The sequence below is a fragment of the Dermacentor andersoni genome, chromosome 1 (genome assembly GCF_023375885.2).
Source record: "Dermacentor andersoni chromosome 1, qqDerAnde1_hic_scaffold, whole genome shotgun sequence".
NCBI lineage: Eukaryota > Metazoa > Arthropoda > Arachnida > Ixodida > Ixodidae > Dermacentor > Dermacentor andersoni.
In genome coordinates, this window is record NC_092814.1 from 223,353,967 (window position 1) to 223,373,528 (window position 19,562).

At 44.2% G+C, this 19,562-nt stretch overlaps 1 protein-coding gene across 4 annotated transcripts in view; it reads left to right on the plus strand.

Moving 5' to 3' along the window:
- Window positions 1-19,562, plus strand: part of rin (ras GTPase-activating protein-binding protein 2) — a 115,036-nt gene that overhangs the window by 86,361 nt on the left and 9,113 nt on the right. For 3 of the 4 annotated variants that reach the window (XM_055063065.2, XM_050196671.3, XM_055063066.2), the window contains one exon: window positions 8,329-8,388. In XM_055063065.2, the coding sequence (XP_054919040.1) occupies window positions 8,329-8,388 (60 nt within the window). Of the gene's footprint in view, window positions 1-8,328; window positions 8,389-8,647; window positions 13,047-19,562 lie in introns of those variants that run through there. The other variant, XM_055063067.2, reaches the window with a different exon arrangement.

Consider the following 19,562-nt stretch of genomic DNA (forward strand, 5'->3'; position numbering starts at 1 on the left):
GCTGTTCGGCACTACGTGCCGTCTACTCATGTTCAACTTCTGGCGACACCATGAGTGAACTGCTGCTAACTTCTACCCAGCACTAGCTCCCCAAGTTTGCCATGTTTAAAAAAAAAAAAAAATGCAGTCAAGCCACAGGCACTAAATGCAAGGCTACAATGATGGAAGTTGTGAACATTTTAGGGCAAGTACACTGTACACTTTCATTTCTCTTGCTTCTCAGATTCCAACGAAAAATGTAAATGTGTGCAACACCGAATTCAATTAAAGTTTATTTTTCCCTGATCACAACAAGGCAGCAGCCGTGTAAAATGTGCTGGATACCATATTAAGGTATGTCCAGACTACTCATTCATCGCACTAGGAATTTTGCTGCACACACAAACAAATGTGCATGTGATGACTTGAGGGAACTCGAGAGCTTTTGGTATTGGGGACTTGTGCCCATCAGCTGATCAGTGTAGCACCACTGTCACTCATAATATTGCCAAACGATGGCAGGGATACTTGTTAATGTGTTAGAATTCTTCGGGTACTTAATGAACTTTTGGGGGGCTATGTTTGTATCCATGTATCTTTCTACCTAACCGTTTTCCTGCTTACCTGGGTCACTAGGTAGTTTGCTGCATCGGGCTGCTGAGCTGAAGGAACAGTATTCAAAATCAACCCTCTGACCAACTTCGGTCACTAAGTATGTGGCAATGTGTGCATGCCTGCTGCTCTTCAAGGAACAGTATTCAAAACCAACCCTCTGACCAACTTCAGTCACTAAGTATGTGGCAGTGTGTGCATGCCTGCCGCTCTTCAGCAAACCTCTTTCACACGGACATAGGTCACCGTAGATGTGGGACTAGATAGCTACTGCTGTTCGAAGAAATGACGCCAACTTAGTACTTAGTATGTGCTACTCAGTCTGTGTTGGTCTCTAGTGAACCTCTTTGATGCAGCTTTGGTCACTGGGTATGTGTCGTTCTTCAGTCAACTTCTTTGGTGCAGTTTGGTAACTAGGTATGCGCTACTGTACAATGACAAAGTAGAACTCTTGAAAGGCCCCTCACCAGGTCTGGCCATTTTGAGCTGACAAGCGCAAAGCATACAATGCACGTTAACGATTGTGCTTGAAAAGTATTATAGCCCTGTGCGCTACAGAAAGGTTTGAAATTTCAATCTGAACTCCGTTTTCCCTTTCCTTCACGGCGACCGCTCCATGCCAGACGGTGACGTAAACGTGTCCCTGCGCCTACCTACTTGTGTTCGCAGTGTGACGTCAATCATCGAGACACGCGAATTCAAGCATTATTCAAGGGAACATTTGTTATTTATGTGATCTGTTGCTTGAATAGACAAATTTAAGTTTAGAGGAATAATCACACACACAAAATGTCTAAGCCCCCCCCCGAAGCAAGAGAGATGCACTTCCCCTTCATCTGCTTGTTCCTACGGTAGTGCAGTCACGTGGGCAGGTACCGAAACTATGCCATTTTCTACCGTGCTCCAGCGCGTGACCATGCTCTGCGATCCGCTTGTGTCTGCCTCAGTATTTGTGCAGCACTGAATTATACCACTAGTCATGTGTCCTCGTGCACAGCACGCAAAAGTGTGCGCTGTGTTGAAACAACACAATCGCAACAGCTTGCGCGCCACACTGTCAGTCGAATTGCGCAGCGCCACAAACAAAGCATAAAAAAACAAAAAAGGGCGAGGGTAAAAAGAAATGAAGGCGGGGCCCCATGACGTATGTGTCACGCGATCTTCGAGGTCCGGTATGGGACAACGCAGGGAAGGAATTTCGCTTGCGGAGGCTAGACTGTGCGAGTGGAGAGAGCGTCTTGCTTGACAGTGGAGCCTGCCTGCTGAAATCGTGGGTTCGCGGCACTGAAATATTGCTGTCTTGGCTATTAATGAGCCGATTTGAAAAAAAATTGCGGCAGAATGCTCCCTAGAGGACACGTAACAACTTCCAGCGTATAATCAAAATTTGCTATGGGGCCTGGTGAGGCGCCCTTTAATGATATGATGTGCTACACTTTTTCGTAATCCTCCCTCTCTAAGACCACCTTTTTCTTTGCCTGTGAGGGAGCTTACAGGGTGTCTACCAACAGGGAAAACTGGGAATTCTCAAGAATTTTGAATAGTCTGGAAATACTCAGGGAAAACTCAGGAATTTATGCTTCTATCAGGGAAAATTAGCTGTAATTTTGAAAGGGAACGAAAGTCACGCTAATGCTGGCTCGAGTGACAGAGAAGAATCATAATGAATAGTCTGACGCTGTGTCGTCGACTGGAAGACTTGCCAGTGTACAGTCAACGACCGATTTTCCGCATGCCCAATTTTTGGGACATGCCTGATAATTCGGACAGCTTGGCCGCACCACCACGTGCCCTATAGAATCAATGCATAAGAACATATGAAATTTCGGACGCAAGAACCTGTCGCCGTCATGATTTTCTCAACTCCTTGCCATGACCACAGCTCCGAAATGGCATTAATCAAAGCGACCACCGCCACCATTTTGAATATCTTGCCGCCTCGAACCAGTGCTCTCGCACGCAGATCCGCTGGCAGCCGTAGCCACCATCATGGCAACACTAGGCCTAGCTACTTCGATGTTCGCTACTGTTAGCAATTCGCCCCTGTTGGGCATTATTGCCTTTGTTATACTCGCCAATGACTTTGAAGGATGGAAAACACAATGCATCGAATTATGCCGGTTTCTGGAAGTCAGCTTCGCCTCAATACAGAAATGTGATGCGGTGAAGCTTAACACGCGTGGGAAGGGGGCAATTGTCACTGGACACTGTGTATGTCTTAATTATACACGTGTGCACACACCGTCTCCTGTTGCATTACAAGCACCGGTATGCTTAATAAGTGTACTGGCAGGCCTTCAGAGCTTTTTTTCAGACTGGCCTGTGGTGATTTGAGCTCCGTGGGGCAGTAAAAGGCATACATTCATTTTTTTCTGATTGCCCGATTTTTCTGACATTTTGACGACTCCTAGAATGTCCCAACAATGGGACTTTGACTGTACAACTGACCAAGAGGATGCTTAAAATGCTCTATGGGGTGAAAGCGCAGCAGAAGGAGGACGAGAACAGAAAGCTCAAAAAGCAGTGTTGGCTAACGCCTAGATGCAGGTGTACCTCGTCCAAATTAAAATAAATTCTTCAAAGCAGTGAAACGCAACGCTGAGGCATTATGCACAGGCTGAGAGTGTCGGGACAGTTGAGGTTGACTTTCCAGCTGCAGAGAGAGAATCTTACTTGTGACAAAAGTTTGGGCCTCATCCCAATGAGCTTGCTATCAGTTGATAAAAATAGCTTGTATTCAAAAGTATTTGCTTCTGTATGCTCTGTATGCATCTCTTTTTATTTGTATTTGAAAATGTACAGCTCGATTTGCAGTGGGCTTTACCTTTCTTTTCTCGAAAATATTTTGATTCGCTGTGTATTTTACTAACCCCTCCCTTCTGTATTCTTTTGAATAATATAAACACTACTCCTTACTGTTCAAACTGGATTGGGTTGGGTTTTTTTTAAACATGCTTACTAGACAGTGACAGCATCTGGCGACACTGTGTCAGCCTGTCTTGACATGTCACTCAAGGAATTTTGCAAAGGCACTTAGGAAAAACCTGGAAAACTCGGAGAATTTGTAAATGTCGACTTGGTAGACACCCTGGCTTAGCGTTCTTATGGATGTCCCACTCCTCAAACATCGCTTAATGCCTCCAGCTGAGCTGCCACCTCCTTGGGAGTGGCCGCTGATAGAATGCAATATATCTTTTCTAGAAGTTATAAAGCATACTTTACAGTTCAAAATCCAAATGCATTTCCTAGACTCCAGTCGAAGCACTCATGCACAGAGTTTTATGCAGATGCTTCTAAGTCGCATGCTGGGGTATATTATGCAGCTGTCGGTCCATCCTTCTCGGAATCCGGTGTAATGCACCCAGAAACAAGTATCTTTACGGCTGAGGCCTATGCCCTATTTTTGACTGTAAAGCATATAAGGAAATCAAAACTTCAAAAACTATTATATTTACAAACTCCCTAAGCATCGTAAAAGCCTTGAAGTCTCTCTGTGAACACAAAAACCCTGAACTTATTGAGCTCCATTCCGTTCTTTGTAGAGCATATATATATAACCAGCATGTCATTATATGCTGGATACCTGACCATAGAGGCATACTTGCACTGCAAGCTATTAGTCCTACCACTGCTGTCCCTGCCACAGATCTGAAGCTTTTCTTATGAAAGAAACTGAAGCCACTGGCAACGCTTGTGGGGTGCAGAAACAAAGAATGAGCTTCACTTGCTTAAGCCACATTTAGGTTTCTGGCCCTCCGCATCAAAAACACGGCAAACTGATGTCCTATTCTGTCAACTCAGTATAGGACACATGTGGCACCCGTAATTTTTTACTTACTGGAAATGAACCTCCAACCTGTGGTTAGATGTGGGGAGAGGCTGGCGGTCCTCCACATTCTCCTGGAGTGTCGGGAAGCCAAAGCTGACACATTTTCCTCTAGCATACCGGCAGCACATCCCGCTTCACCCGGTGATGTTTTTTTGGTTCAAAACTGTTTTTTGACACCAAAGCAGTCCTAGGCTTCTTTAACGATGTTGTGTTACATGTTATCGGCCCAATAAAGGTCATAGCACATCCTCTTGCCAGAGGATGCAGCTGTGATATTAGTTTTATATAGCACATGCCTTCAGGCCCTTGCAGTTCAAGGGCTCTGTTTAGGCACTAGTTCTTCTTGTCAATCCTTGCATCTGATATATTTTGTGTATCGTACCATTCTTTCACAATGCACTTCTCATGTTCACAGTACACCTCATTAGTCATTGCCATAATCTTATTACATGTAGATTCTATGCACTTCAGAGAGACTATTTTTAGGCCCCTTTACAGCTGCGTCTCATCTACTTGTCAGAATTCATCACTCTACTGTGAACCAACTCACACTGGCATGGCACTCTTTGGCCATACCTGGCCCTTGTGCCACTAAACAACACACATTCATTCACTTCATACTTTGTTTTCGTCAGCATGCCATTAGCCGAGCATTCGTCAGTAACTGCGTCAGCACTGTGGACTTTTTTCTACTGTTGAATTGTGCCTTTCCTGTGTTTGATGAATGTGGAGATTTGCACACTGATAGCGTAGCATACATGGTACGTGTGGCACCTCTTTCTACGTGGAAATTATTCCAGTAGATGCTTCATGCAAGACATGTTTGGAGCCAGTAATAATCAAGTGTGGCGACTAAAGCATTGTTGTGTAATTCTAACATGCACATCAGTTTTTGTAAAAAAAAAATTTTCTAAAGTTGGGATTAGAATTTGGTAAATGCAGTAGCTTTCTTTTTCTGTGCTTGAGTAGGCTAGGCAGTGTCAACCATGGCAGTGATTATGCCAATGGATTAGGATGCTGTTTTTTTTTCTTAATTGCATGTGTATAATCTTTTTCTCCAGCATGAGTAAAATCAGCAAACATGTCGAATTGAAGGCAGTTTAAAAAATAATTTGACGTACTATAGCTAATTTATAAAAAAAATTCAGAACAAAAACGTTTTTTAGATGGAACCCTACAAAACGCAGAGTGGTGAAATTGACGTGCTGTGATAAAGAAGTGTCGCCAGCTTTCATTGGTGTAAAGTGCAGTTAAGGCATGCAGCACCCAGCAGTGAAGAGGGCTTCTGGTCGCAGTGTACTGCATAAGAAATAACTTGCTTTTTATGTGGAATCACAACCACTTACTGCTTACATTGGGCTAGTAGAAGGTTCACTTGATCTTTGTAATGCTTGGCCTAAAATTTCAAAATGGCCTGGCCACGCAACACCTTTGAAGGTATTCAAAGTGCAGAATAGATTGCTCAGCACTGTGACAGTATAGTGGATGAAAATTATATCTTTGAGAATGCTGAAGTGTGCTATCATATTGAATGCAAACATGTTTAATGCACAAATATGCATGGTAAACATAACACAAGTTTGTCGGCTTGACTTGGCTTGTTCCGAGGTTGGGGAGTAGCTACTAGATTGCCCAGAACTGCTCTAGTGACTTTCACTGCTCTTTGTCACAGTGGCCATGTTAGCGTGCCGTTTTGCAGGTGGAGTCGAAATTTGGGTTGTATATAGGGTGAGTGGCAGGGCCATCGTGATGTCTTGACTAATTGGGCATGTCAAAATTTATGGTGTCTAACAAAATCTGTAGTCACCTTCATTCATACAGGTGTACCCACCTTACAGTTCCCATCAGCTCCTCTCTCCCCCCCCCCCCCTTTTTTTAAGTTCGAAAGCAAGAAATAGCAAAAATCATCTCGGAGGACCAAACAGCAGTGTTCTCACATGATTAGAGTGGCTGGCAGCATTTTTCATTTCTTGGGAAATAATGGTGTCAATGTGAAAAGGCAATACAGTTAGAATATTCAAGCACTCACAGGAAGTGGGACAAATGTAGATGCTTTCAATGCTGATATTTTTGTTTGAAGTGTTAAAAATTATTACTTCTGGCTGAATTCTTGTTCTCAAGCACAGCTACACGTTGAGAGCACACGTTTCGTTTAAGCCCCAAAAGCCAGTCTTACTTGTGCCATAAGTACCCTAAACCACATTTTCCAGTTTTCCACTTCTGTATACTGCATGCTCTCTTCTATGTAGATGTACTGTAGCACCCGTAATCATCTTGTAACTACACCAGCAACAACATTGAAGCTTTTGATGATGGGGTAATTTGCGTCGTAGTCTTGCAGATGGACAGAAGCCTGTTGTCCATTATATCTGCCTGATTACTGCTGAGAAATGTGCTGTGAGGGAGCTGCTGTGTTGCTGTGTCAGAGCGGTGGAATGGGTAGGCAGTAGGCATGGTTCTTCAGATAAATTTTTTGAGTTGAGGATTAGTGATTAGAGTGGGGGGGGCTTCTGATTGGTATCGCATAAAGTAAAAGCTGCTGACATGCATGCAGCATATTATAAGTGGAAAAATCTACTTGTGTTTTGCTTTCACTGTGATGTGCAACCTGTAGAAATGTTGCAATAAAAGTAGTAGTTGGTAACTAAATGAAATGTTGGATATCGTAAGATCTGTGCATGTTCGTGGTGCAGTCAGTGCAGCAGTATGCCGTCACTGTATAATTTTGTGTGGCTGTGTGTTGTTTGTAATGCATTTTCTTTTTATTTTATGTATATTGTGTGTTCTCACAATTTTTGCATGAAACACTTCCATACACTATTACACCATGAAGGTATCGGCTAGCGCAGCAGTCCGTTCAGACTTGTGCTGTTACAGAAAGCAAAAAATAAGTTACTACATTCAAAAATGTGATTAATTAATTACAATGACAAGTTATTTTCCCAACGTGAGTCATTAAACATTACTAAAATTAATGTCACTTTCCTCAAACTTTCATTACCGTGTCGTATCATTACCAGTTGCAATTAATCAGCATCTTTCGGAAGCTCTCTAGCTGCTTTTGGGCTCTTGGTTTTTTTTCAATTCACATTAAAATCTTGTTTTGATATTCAATTAAAATTAAACTTCTTTACTGCTACCTCAATAGGCCATGTTCGACTTTAAATATGACTGTGTGGTTGCTATAATTCTTTTTTAATGGTATGGGGAAGGTTTAAGCTTCTACCTTTAGAACTATGATGAGTATTTTAAAGAAGCTTGTCTTTTAAGAAAACCACCGATCTGCCTTCCTTCAGACATACCAATTTGTCACCTAATAATAACATATTCAGGTGAAACTTAGAAAATTTGGAAAATTTGAAAGCCGTAAATGGGTACACACCTGCATTTATTTTTTCGCCCAGAGTTTAGTGGCTGAAACTTTCTGCTTCAAAATGAAAGGCTGCATGAGTTGGAGCTAATGATTTATGGATTTTTGTGCCACAAGAGCCGGCATGGCTAAAGAGCATGAGGACAATTCTTGGAGTCGAACTGTATTGCCTGTATGTGTAATCTTAGTGCACATTAGGGGGTCATGCCAAAACCTTCCTCCTTGTTGCTAGTTAGCGTCATTCTGGCCAGACATTGCAGTGGTAGACATAGAGCTATCGCATCAGCACAACTGTCAAGCACCTCTAAATGTCTTTGTTAGTAACTCCCATAAGGTTCTTCCAAGCCCTTGGTGTACTTGGGGGCATGAATGTCACTTTGGCCATCATGCTCTGTTTCACACAGTAGGTCCAGCAATTCAAGGCCTTCAAGTTTAAGCAAGGCTTTGAATATATTAATGTGCTGCTGTAGAGGCGTCCATATGCAAGAAATGTGAGCGCTGACTTGCTTGTTAAAATGTTTCTCTGTTTATTTTCCAGAACTGTGGCTTCGTCATCTTCGAGAGCTTTGAGGCTGTCCAAATAGTACTACGGAATGTGGTAAGTGCAAGGGCCCTTTTTCTTTCTCTCTTAACATTGACTTAAGCAAGAAGCTGCGGCATGATTTTTAGACTAAGGGCAGCTGTGAGAACACTGTGCGCTAAGCAGCATTTAAAAAAAAGGACTGCAAAGTACTCAAGGTTGCGCATAAGGTCAAAGTATTTCAACTTTTAAGTTGCCCAGAAATTGTCTAGCCCAATCCAAACCAATAATGAATTGCCTCACAAGAAAATTTTGTCTTGTCGGTCTTCCGCTACAGCTGCAGCTCTGCCAGGTGCCAGCTGCACATGCACTGGCTATGACAAGGTATACCAGCATTTTCATTCAAAACTGAACAGCGCTGAAAAAATAGTTCAATTGATGGTTGTGTAGCTGAAACAGATTGGTCTGGAGGCAAGAAGTAAATTTATTGAATCTTCCCCCTCTCTCCTGGTGTTTGGCAAGAACATTAATGCACTGTAGATCCTTTACATTCGTGTAGTGCAAAATAGCCAGGGTGATTTCTTGGGCATGGGGAGGACTAGAAAATTTAGTAACTAGCTAGTCTGGGAAAGAAAATGAATCAAGAAAGCTATTGCCTTCTAAGTGCCAATAGTGCAGAAAGCTCAATAATAGACTTCCTTAATTTTTCACATGAGTGTATTAGTCAGTCCACACGAACTTGAAGTTGTAAAACCTGGGAAGTAGTTGAAGCTGTTAAACCCTCGTAATTCAAAAGTAAAAGTTTTTGAAATATGCACTGTTCGAAATAAGAACTCCAGAGGGTATAAAGAGAATACCTTCATCGATAGGCTTGCATATGCAGTAGAACCCCTTTGGCTGCCCTTTAGGGAACAATGGTAAAAGGAAATAATATCCAAATAAATGTAACATCCAATAGCAGTTGCGGAAGCACTACTGATGAGACAAAACAGTACTCTCACACAAAAGTTTATTTGGATACACTTGTCTGCTTAGATTTAGATGCACGTTAAAGAAACCCAGGTGGTTCAAATTTCCGGAGTCCCCCCACTATGGCGGGCCTCATAATGAGGTAATGGTTTTGCCACGTAAAACCCCATCATTTTAAAACCTCATTTCAAGTTGACAAAGCTAACAAACGGCTTAAAATGCCAATGCCAATATCTGTGGTACACCACCTTAGTTTTTGGACATAACGGGAAGCTAATTTGCATGACTCCTATGGAAACTAAACAGGAACATATCAATGGGGTTCTACTGTTGTTGGGATGTGCGTATCTCGCACGTCCCCTGATGTTTTCTGCGCGTGGCTCCAGTCTCTTGTAATCTGACTTTACATACTGGAATAGACAAACATGATTTAGAAAATGCCACCGTTTGCATGACTGTACACACAAACGACCAGGCGTTGGTGTCTAGCATAGGGCAACGCTCGATATCCATTCGCAGTGAGTCAGACTTCCTAAATTTGTCATTTGTCACACAATCAGCATGTTCTGTGGATAGCAATTTGGCTAGCAGGCATTAGTCTATGAAAGGTGCAATAAATGCCCTTGCGATTGTTTGCACTACTGTGTTGTCGTTCCTTTGTCCCAGGAGCACAGGTGTAACCCACCCCTTTCTGTATAGCCTCAGAATCTGCCTTTTTCATGGTGCGACGGCGTATGCGCCCTGCTCTAGCGGATTAGTCATGAAACGTATTATAAGGGACTCGCGCACAGCTCGATATCTCATAATAATAATAATAAAAAAAAACACTAGGATGCGCTCTGCTGCAAAACACTCGTGCCGTGTACCGTGTTGTAAGTACACTGGTAGCCCAACGTTGGTGCAGGGCCGAAAATGTGCATAGTGCAAGACTCCAACTCCACTTTAAAATAGAAAGTGGCCTGGGCTTCCTCCGAGCCCCTGAGTGGTCCTGACTTCACCGTGAGCCACGTAGTTGCAGCCTTTCGTTGATCACTAGCAAATTTAATGAAAAACCTGTGCGTTACACTTGGGCAACACTTAAAAAACACGTTGCTGACTAAGTCTTCTTGCAGCGTCGGTCCTCACTCGCTGGTGGTGGCAGCGTGGACCTGTCTTTACGTACTTGTTTAAGGCGCGGTAACACTGGGTCGTTATGAGACTGACAAGATGCTCACGTCAGTGATTGGCTGACTGCTCAGCACAGTATGTCGCTGAGACTATTTTGTCATACCAGGCTGACAATGACGCAGCCAACGAGCTCAAGTTGTCGTACAGTGACAGACTTTCTTGTCGGCGCCACCGATGAAATCAGCCGTCGAACTGACAATACGATAGCCACAGCGTCTTTGCTTGTATATATAATTAATAGCCCTCAAAGTGAGTCAAAACACGCCTACCAAGTTGAAATGCACAAGCTTCAACCCTCTCAAGCCTCTCACAAGACGTTTGAGCCATTGTTGATCGTGTTCAGCTAAGATTAGACCTGGTGCCGTTGAGTTCGTGCACCTGCTGCCAGCGAATCTGAATTTAAAAACAAGCAGTTACAACGAAGGAAACTGCTCAATTTATTCAGTTACGGTCCTATAGTGATTTGATAACTACTGTTAGCTTCGCAAGGTGCGTGCACAAAAGCAGCAAGCGGCGACACAGCGCTGCGCCAACATCTGCACTTCATTCTAGAAGGCTGCCGGTCACATTCGCTAAGATAGGTGGGTCTGTACATGTCAGGTTGACACATTTCTTAATACTGTTGTTATGCTAACACATTCCATGCACTGTTTACCTCTACGTCAAACACGAAACAAGAGACTACATTTGGTACAGCAGCATAAACAACCGCCTGACAAACATTCGCTTACTAAATAAATTATCAAGTGTGGTGTCACGTGCGCATAAGCAAACATGAACACATCTCAATCAATGACCGCAGAAACTTATCAGAACGCTGGAGTGAGAAAGTGCGGTAGCAGGAGCAAGTGAATTGACCTTTGTGCGCCTTCTCGCTTCAATGGGAACTAAGCTACGAGAACACGGCGCGGTGCTTCTAGGTGCGTAGACTGTCTCCATCGCAGATTGCTTTCAAGATAGGGGCCGCGTGGCTGTGCCCTACACAGCAGCCACTGGAGTAAAACGCCTCTCCTGTTTGCGCCAGCCCCGCACCCAAGTTTCAAAAACTCCGAACGCCCATGATGGGGCCGATTCCCGCCAGTCCCCACATGTGTGATGACTTTCCTTTTAATTGCAGCATCTTGATGAACACTTGGAGTGTCTTCGCAGTTGGCACTTCCATGCTGATAGAACAAACACAGAAAACGGGAAGACGGTGGACAAACCTAACCATACATACTACAGCACATGGAGGAAGCTATGGCAGCTAGGCTCAAAGTGCGTACAAGGTGGCCATCTTGAAATGCCGATGGCGATATGGTAACACAGATTTAGGGTCGTACTCCATTCTAACGCACACGCAATATTTGGACCCATTTTATTGGGGGAAAAGTGTCTGTTAGGTTCGAGTATATACGATAGATGTTTTGCTAGGTTTTAGCACTATTTGATATCAGCGATGCACCTTTGTCTCAATCTTTGACGCTAGAAATGATCTGTGGCTGTAGGTGTCGATGTAAACAAGTGCACCACTTTGCTAAATCTGATGTGGAAGGCTGCGCTCGAAGACTTCGTGAATATGCGAGATGTCTAAAGAATGTGCAAGAAGAATACAGTTCAGCTTGCCATTTAGCGTTTTGCAGGTTCCCCAAGGAGCCCATCAATCATAAGGCTTGGGAGATAAATGTGGGTAGGAAGGACTGGCACTCGTCTGATGCTTTTGTTTTGTTCTTAGAGCACTCACGCCAGGCAGCAATGACTGTGATTTGCACATGCTCGACGAGTTTGGGATACGCATGAAAAAGCTGAGGCTACGGCCAGACACGCCGCAGACTGTGTTCATGCACAGACACAACTGACAGGCAGTGCCCTAGCCAAACTTTCTCCTTGCTACTTTATTTACTGATATCGGTTGCAATAAAGCAAGTTCAAGTAAAGGTTCAGCCTAAGCGTACATCACACAAAATCCTTGTGCCGTGGACACATATGCGCAGGTATTTGTTTACGTATACTACATGCAACCATTGGGGGGTGGGGACTGGTGAGAATGCATGGCAGCTTAACAAACTTGTACGAGGGACATGCCTAAAGTAATCTTCGTCATTTTTAAAAAAATATAGTACACCAAGTGAAACAAACGATCACCATAAGAATCCATGCCCATTGCTGATGCAACGACGGAAGGAGCGTCAGTGGAGGAGGAATGGTGCAGAGCTTTGAAGAAGAGTAGCAGCAGCAGACCGGCGTACCCGAGGTTATTCGAGTACAAATCTCGGTGGCAGGCAGATGTGTGCTGACAACACGGTCGCCAATGGAAGTGCGCGCTGTTATCTGTTATGAATGGGCACCTGTTCCCTGCATTGAAAGCCACACTCTGGGACGTCACTTACAAAACAATGCTTAAGTGGAGCAGGCTGTGCAACAATTCCTTGCATCACAGGGCACCGAGTTGTACCAGAGTGGTTTCTTCAAGCTGATTGCATGCTACGACAAATGTCTCAATGTTTATGGTGACTATGTGGAAGAATATTACTAGATGTATAGTTCATGATGCCATGGTGTATTTTCTTGTTTTGTTAATAAAGTTTCGGTGTGAAAATAAATGAAAATTACTTTCGGAATGTCCCTTGTAGTTTTGTTGAGTACGGATCCGAGAGACATGTATGCATGGAATGCATACTAGCAAACAATCTATGCACATAATAATTTGCATTGTGCGAAGTAGCACCAGACTTTGTCTCCTGTGAATGGCTGGCTAAGCATGGCTGCATTGATGAAATAAAGTGATAAAGCTATAGTACTCAACAGTGCGGAAAGGCATCAGCAGCATTTCGCGCAGTACCAATATCGCCATCTATGTTGACCACATATACCACTTTGTCTTCGTCTATGGCCTCCAAGATTTGGCGCGCCGTGTCCTGCCCCCGTTAAGAAGTACTTTTTGGTAGCTGTCAATCTAGTCAGCGTCAATATTTTGGACTCCCTAAGGACCGCGAAAACTGTCTAAAAAATTGGGCAGTCAGCAAAAAATGAATGCATGCCTTTAACTGCTTGCAAGGGCTCAAATTACCACAGCCACATTCGAAATGGCTTTAAAAGCCTTCTAGTACAATTATTCGGAGCCTCAATGCTCGCACTGTAGCAGGAGACGGCGGGTGCGCACTTGTATGATTGAGGAACACATTTTATGTCCCGTGACAGTGACTCCTTTGCACTCCTGGTAAGCTTCATCGCAGTACATTGCGTATGCCGGGAATCAGCATTATGCAATGCTTTAGACTTGTCCTGTGCTTTTTGCGCTTCGCTGCCATCGGGCAGGATAAAGGTGTAGTCCGCACCATTGCTGAAAATGGCGGATCCTTTTAAGCGAAAGACACTGCACTATACAGCAGGAAGCTTAATAGCAAACGTCAAGGCAGCTAGGCCTAACAGCACGCGACTACTACAGCTGCCAGCGGATTGGCATGCGAGAGTGCTGGTTCAAGGCTGCGAGAGAAACAAAACAGTGCCAATGGTGGCTTCAATTGCCATTTTGGACCTGCAGTCACAGCAGAAAGTCCAGAAAATAGGATGGCAAAGGATTTCAGCGTCCGAAAATCTACAACATCCTTATACATTTGCTCAATGCTGTATGTGGTGGTGGCACGAAGGCGTCTGAATTATCAGACTTGTCCGAAAGGTCAGTCATTGACTGTAATGTGGTATGAGCCTTCAATTCCTCAAAGGTGCAGTTGTAGCAATTACATTGCCTTTGAATGTTTACAACACATGCCAAGCTTCAGACATAAAGCTAGTCATGGAAACTGAAGGTTGTGGTCTCGTACCACGCACTACTGACTGTACTCGCACCATTACAGTACTGCTGAAAGCAGAGTCCGTAACAAAGCTGATTGCCTATCTTGCCAACTTCATTACATTGACGTTGAGCTGTATCTTCGAAGGTGATCGTCCGAGAATCCAGCACAAATTTGTCAGTGCGTTGGATGTGTGCGCATTTGCTTTTGACCTAGACAGTCTGTGGCTGTGATTTTGTAGTGATGCCTTTTCTTATGCTAGTCCTTCTTGTGTTTTGTCGGTGTGTGGCGAGAATCATAGTTTCATGCAATAATTACTAAAGGGAACTCTGGCGCTAGTCTCTACAGGAGCTGCAACTAGAGCGCTTCAGCCAGCATGGGAATTAAAAGAAGTACATGGATCTGCTTAACCCTTTGAGGGTCGAATTATTTTGAAAAAAACATTCCCAGGTGGTCAAATTACTTTATTGCGAATCTTGAATGTACAAAATGTATTAAGTCGGGAATAAATAGTAAAAAATAATTAGGAAGAGTATTTTGGTGTCGGCATCACTCAGAACTGCAAAATGTTCAATAGTATTTCTGAGCGTGGTACTCCTTGAAACACGGGTCTACGCACAGCGCCTTATCGCAATCTGCACACCTAAAATGCGTGTCTGTTCTCTTGAAGCGAGGAGTTGTGTTGGCGCACACATGACATCTCTGCGTGCGGCTGCCTTGGGCAGAGGTCTGAGGCACCCTCTCGCGTAAGCGCGTTGCCGCGGAGAGCAAGAATACCTCACGAACGGCGCTGATAAGCAAGTGGTGATAAACAAGCTAAGAGCAGTGCCAATCAAGATAGAAATCAACTTCCGCCGCCCCTGCGAGAGCGTGCCGACGAAAAGAAAAATCACGTTTCGCGCGCCTCCGTTGCGATCACGCGGCGGCACCGAAACCGCGAAAGCGCGTTGCCACTGAGAGCGAGAACACCTCACGAACGGCGCTGATAAGCAAGCTAAGAGCAGCGCCAATCAAGATAGAAATCAACTTCCACCACCCAGCAAGAGAGTGCCGACAAAGAAAAAAATGATGTTTCACGCGCCACCGTTGCGATCACGCGGCGAAACCGAAACCGCCAAAGGGGCGTTGCCGCATTCTGAGCGACGCGCTGAAGCTAGCAATCAGCTAGCTCTGTTTATCTCCCCAAGAAGGTAGCGCCAATTTCAAACGCATCTTGTAAGTGCCAAGAGGTGGCAGCACCTCATGGTGAGCACGTATCGTCATTATGGCGCGAAATTTCAAACGGAGGGTCGGAACCATACCCGTACAGCAAAGACTTTGCGGGACAGAAAACCGCCGCCGTACATGTACGGCGAAAACCTTCAAAGGGTTAAACTTCATCCTTCCGACTTCAAATGGCTCCGCGACTTTTCAAGAAAGTATTGTGTAGTAAACAGTTAAATAAACATTATTAAAAAATGTCCAGCTGCAGGATTCGAACGCAGGACCTCTAGTATAGAGGCCCGATATTGAAGCTCTTACGCCACGATGCATGCATTGACAAGCAGCATAGAACGCCCTTACAAATTTCTTGCTGGCAAGCCAGCATATTGGGACGCTTGGCGCCTTTCAATTTTGCCACTTCGACAGGTTGAGTTGCTGTACTTAGTAGCGATTGTGAATGTTCGCAGAGTATTCTGCACTTGGAAAAGTACAAAGCTAGAAGGACGGCTGAATCCACAAGTATGAAGATAGGCAAATCCATGTACTTCCGATCATTCCCATGGTGGCTGAATGATCGCAGCACCTGAGTTCTCTCTAGTAATTATTGTATGAAACTCTATGGTCAGAATGAACCTCTGCCCGAGTTAAACAGGATCAGCCGGCTGTGGCCGGCAGGGTGATAACTGATATAGAACCGAGCTGAAGGCATCTCTATTAAATCATGGCCCGAATTTTGACTGTTGTCATGCTGTCGCTTCAGAAACACTTATTAGTGCATCCACTGAACCTTCGTTCCCGAGCAACATACCAAAAGCTGACCGCAATGTGATAGCTAAATGATTGACTGTTACAAAGCAATATGCATTGTCCAGCACTTCCCTCGTCAGTTCAGACATCAAGGCTGGAGTTCGCACGACTTGAAACTGCTTTGAAGAAGTCGCCCTGATCCGTGTCGCTACTTAACGCATAAATTGACAAATGCTTGTCGTACAGAACTGACCTTGCAACAACTAGCACAAATTGCAACTGCAACCTCTACGACTTCGTGACTTGGCTTGTCCTACGGTTTGGGCATGGTCAACGACTGCTAGATCAACCTGGCTTTGTTAGTGCTGGTTTCAAGGGACGCCCGCAACATGGCCACTGACCATGCCGGCAACGTATGAGAACAAAAATATCGCTATTTCTGCTTGACTTGGTGGCCCAATTAGCACGCAGTTGTTTGCAGAGCCCAAATTATTGCATGGCATGTTGTAAGGTGTCCATAATTTTAGTTGGCCTTATACATGGACCATTGGTGGTGCTGTAGAGCATTTCAAGTAATTAAGCATGTCTGAATTATAGGTGTCCAAATTATTGTTTGATGACTACACTATGCAAGAACACACATCAGAAAAAAAGTGGAACCATTCCACTCTGTGAAGATGGATGACCAGTGCAGCTGTAGCATGTCACACAGGTGTCCATAATTTCGGTTGGTCAAGAGTACATTTATTAATTGTCATCATTTGGTAACGTTAGCAACAATAGCTTTGTTATTACTGGCATATACCCTGATTGGTTCAGTTACAACCTTAGACGGATTCTTGGCGAAAGTTACATTTATACACAACCATTGTTGAGTAGTTAAGTGACTTCGATTAGTGTAGCACTTAAACCAAACTCTTCTGGCACAAACTGAGTGAACCATTTCTTATCTGGTTTTTAAATGTCACTTGCTGTGGTTGTTTAGAGGCTATGTTGTTGAGCTGCTGCCCCGAGGTCGCGGGGTCGAATCCCTGCCATGGCGGCGGCATTTCAATAAGGGCAAAATGCAAAAACACTCGTGTGTTTAGGTTTATGTGCATGTTAAAGAACTCCAGGTAGTCAAAATTTCCGGAGTCCCCCACTACGGCGTGCCTCATAATCGGATCAAGAAGAAAAGGGGGTTAACCGAGGGGCCCGATTTTTATTAATCATATCATAAGAAGCCGACAGACAGACACCAAGGACAACACGGGAGATTACTTGTACTTACTAATGGAAATAAAGAAATTATAAATTAATGCAATTGAAAGTAAATTAAAAAACAACTTGCTACAGGTGGAGAACGATCCCACGTCTTCGCATTACGCATGCGATGCTCTAACCAGTTGAGCTACCGCAGCGCCGTTTCCCCATCCACTTTTCAGGGTATTTATGTGTTGCTACTAGAACTAGCCCTGGGAACGTTAGCCAGCGCCACCACTCACAAACCTTGGCGGCAGATGTGGAACAGATGTGAGGCTGAAGTAAGCGAAAATCTACTTTCCAATTTCGATAATTACACACCGGAAGAAGCAGACTTCGTCGCTATCAAGAAGGGAATGTATATTTTTTTTCTTTTCATTTTTTCATGCTGCTCAGGTGTGGACGCAGCCACCAGCTTAGGAATTAAACTTTGGCCACCCTGCTTATTGGTTTCATAGCCATCTGTTTTTGCTAATTTCAACTAATTTTGAACACTCAACTGACCTATAACCACGCGAAACTTAAGGTCAGACCACACACACTCTTGCCAGCGCGCGCTCACTCCTGGCTGCTCCTGGTTCGACGCCTTGGCAGGCTCCGTTTCGTATTGAGCAATTGCTAGCGCTTCAAAATGCGTAAGTTTGATGTGGTTACTATCCGTATTAAAGGGCCCCTCACCAGGTCATGCCATTTTGAGCTGACAAGCGCAGAGCATACAATGCGCACCAGCGATCGTGTTTGCAAAGAATAAAATCGCTACGCGTCGTGGAAAATTCTGAAATTTCAATCTGAATGCTGTTTTCCCTTCTCGCGTCCGCTGCGCTCCAAGCTGGACGGTGACATACTCGCGTCTCTGAGCCTACATACTCGGGTCTGCAGTGTGACGTCACTCATGGTGAGTCCGCTGTCTGAGCACACTGGGGCTTGCTGAGGACCAGGTTTGGCGCGTTGTAGGCGCCAAGATCGGGAAATAGTGGCATCTACGTGAACATCCAAAATCAAATTTGAACTGCCTGCCACGGTAATGTTCAGTAGGTAGAGCATTGTGGGCACGCCCCACTCCACCGTAGCCTTCACAGTTGAAGTCATTGAAGATGGAACGGAAGCATCATTAACACGATGTTTGATGGCCAATAACTCCACTTTTGCTGAATGCATTGAAGTACTTTTTGCGGCAAAGTATTTCTGAAATAGTCTATAACCTAAAGTGCATTTTTTGACTGTGATGAAAAGTGGTTCAGGACCCCTTTAACCTGTCAAGACAAAAGCAACACTTCGTTGCTAATGCTTAGTCTACATGCCATCATGCAGGTGTCTGAAAATGGAATGGTAGCGTGTGAGAAGTCCGTACAGTTGTTGGTTTCAGGCGTCCGTCGGGCAAGTGGCATTGCTTTAAAGACGGCTATATAATCGAGCATGTCTCAATTCTTTGCGTTTGAAAAATTAGTTGCCAACTATTCAGACTCTGAGGGGTTTATATAAAAGGTCTGAGCTGGTGTGAAGTGAAATGTTGTTGAGGCATTCATCTGCCATTGAATGCCCATCCCCTATGTCTGCACAAAACTCAGCTTTTCGAAAGCAGTTCAAGGCAGAAGTAGGCCTGACATGTGACATGAATACTGGCTGTTGTAATCATTTGTAGGCATTCAAGTAGATTTAGATCAATGCAGGGGTTTTCTAGAAGTTAGCTTCTAAAGCTTGCTACATAAAATTTTGGTGACTGCCTAGTTGAGGGGCCGCAGTGTTTTGCCGTTGTTCTGGCTGGCAGGAACTAAACTTTATCAATTCGCTCGTGGGTGGTATGATGAGCACAGCAATTGTAAACACGAGGACAAACGCTCTGCTCGGGCTTTCCCAAGTTCTGTATGCCATGCTTGGAACGACTTGCTGAAGAAGTCGCACGTCATCTATGCCTTGTTATATCTGTAGTGAACAGGAAGACTTCTGCGAGACATTAGACTTCAGGGTTAAGCTGCTTTTGCTGATGACAAGATTTATGCTTCTTGGAGCTGTCCATGGTTATAATGGTCAAGGGTCTTGCTTGGTAGCATCATAAAAAAAAATTACTTGCATATTAATGATATCCAACAGGAAAAAGTATTAATGGATTTCTGGCTGCTCTTCATGCAGCCTATCTTTCCACATCCTTGA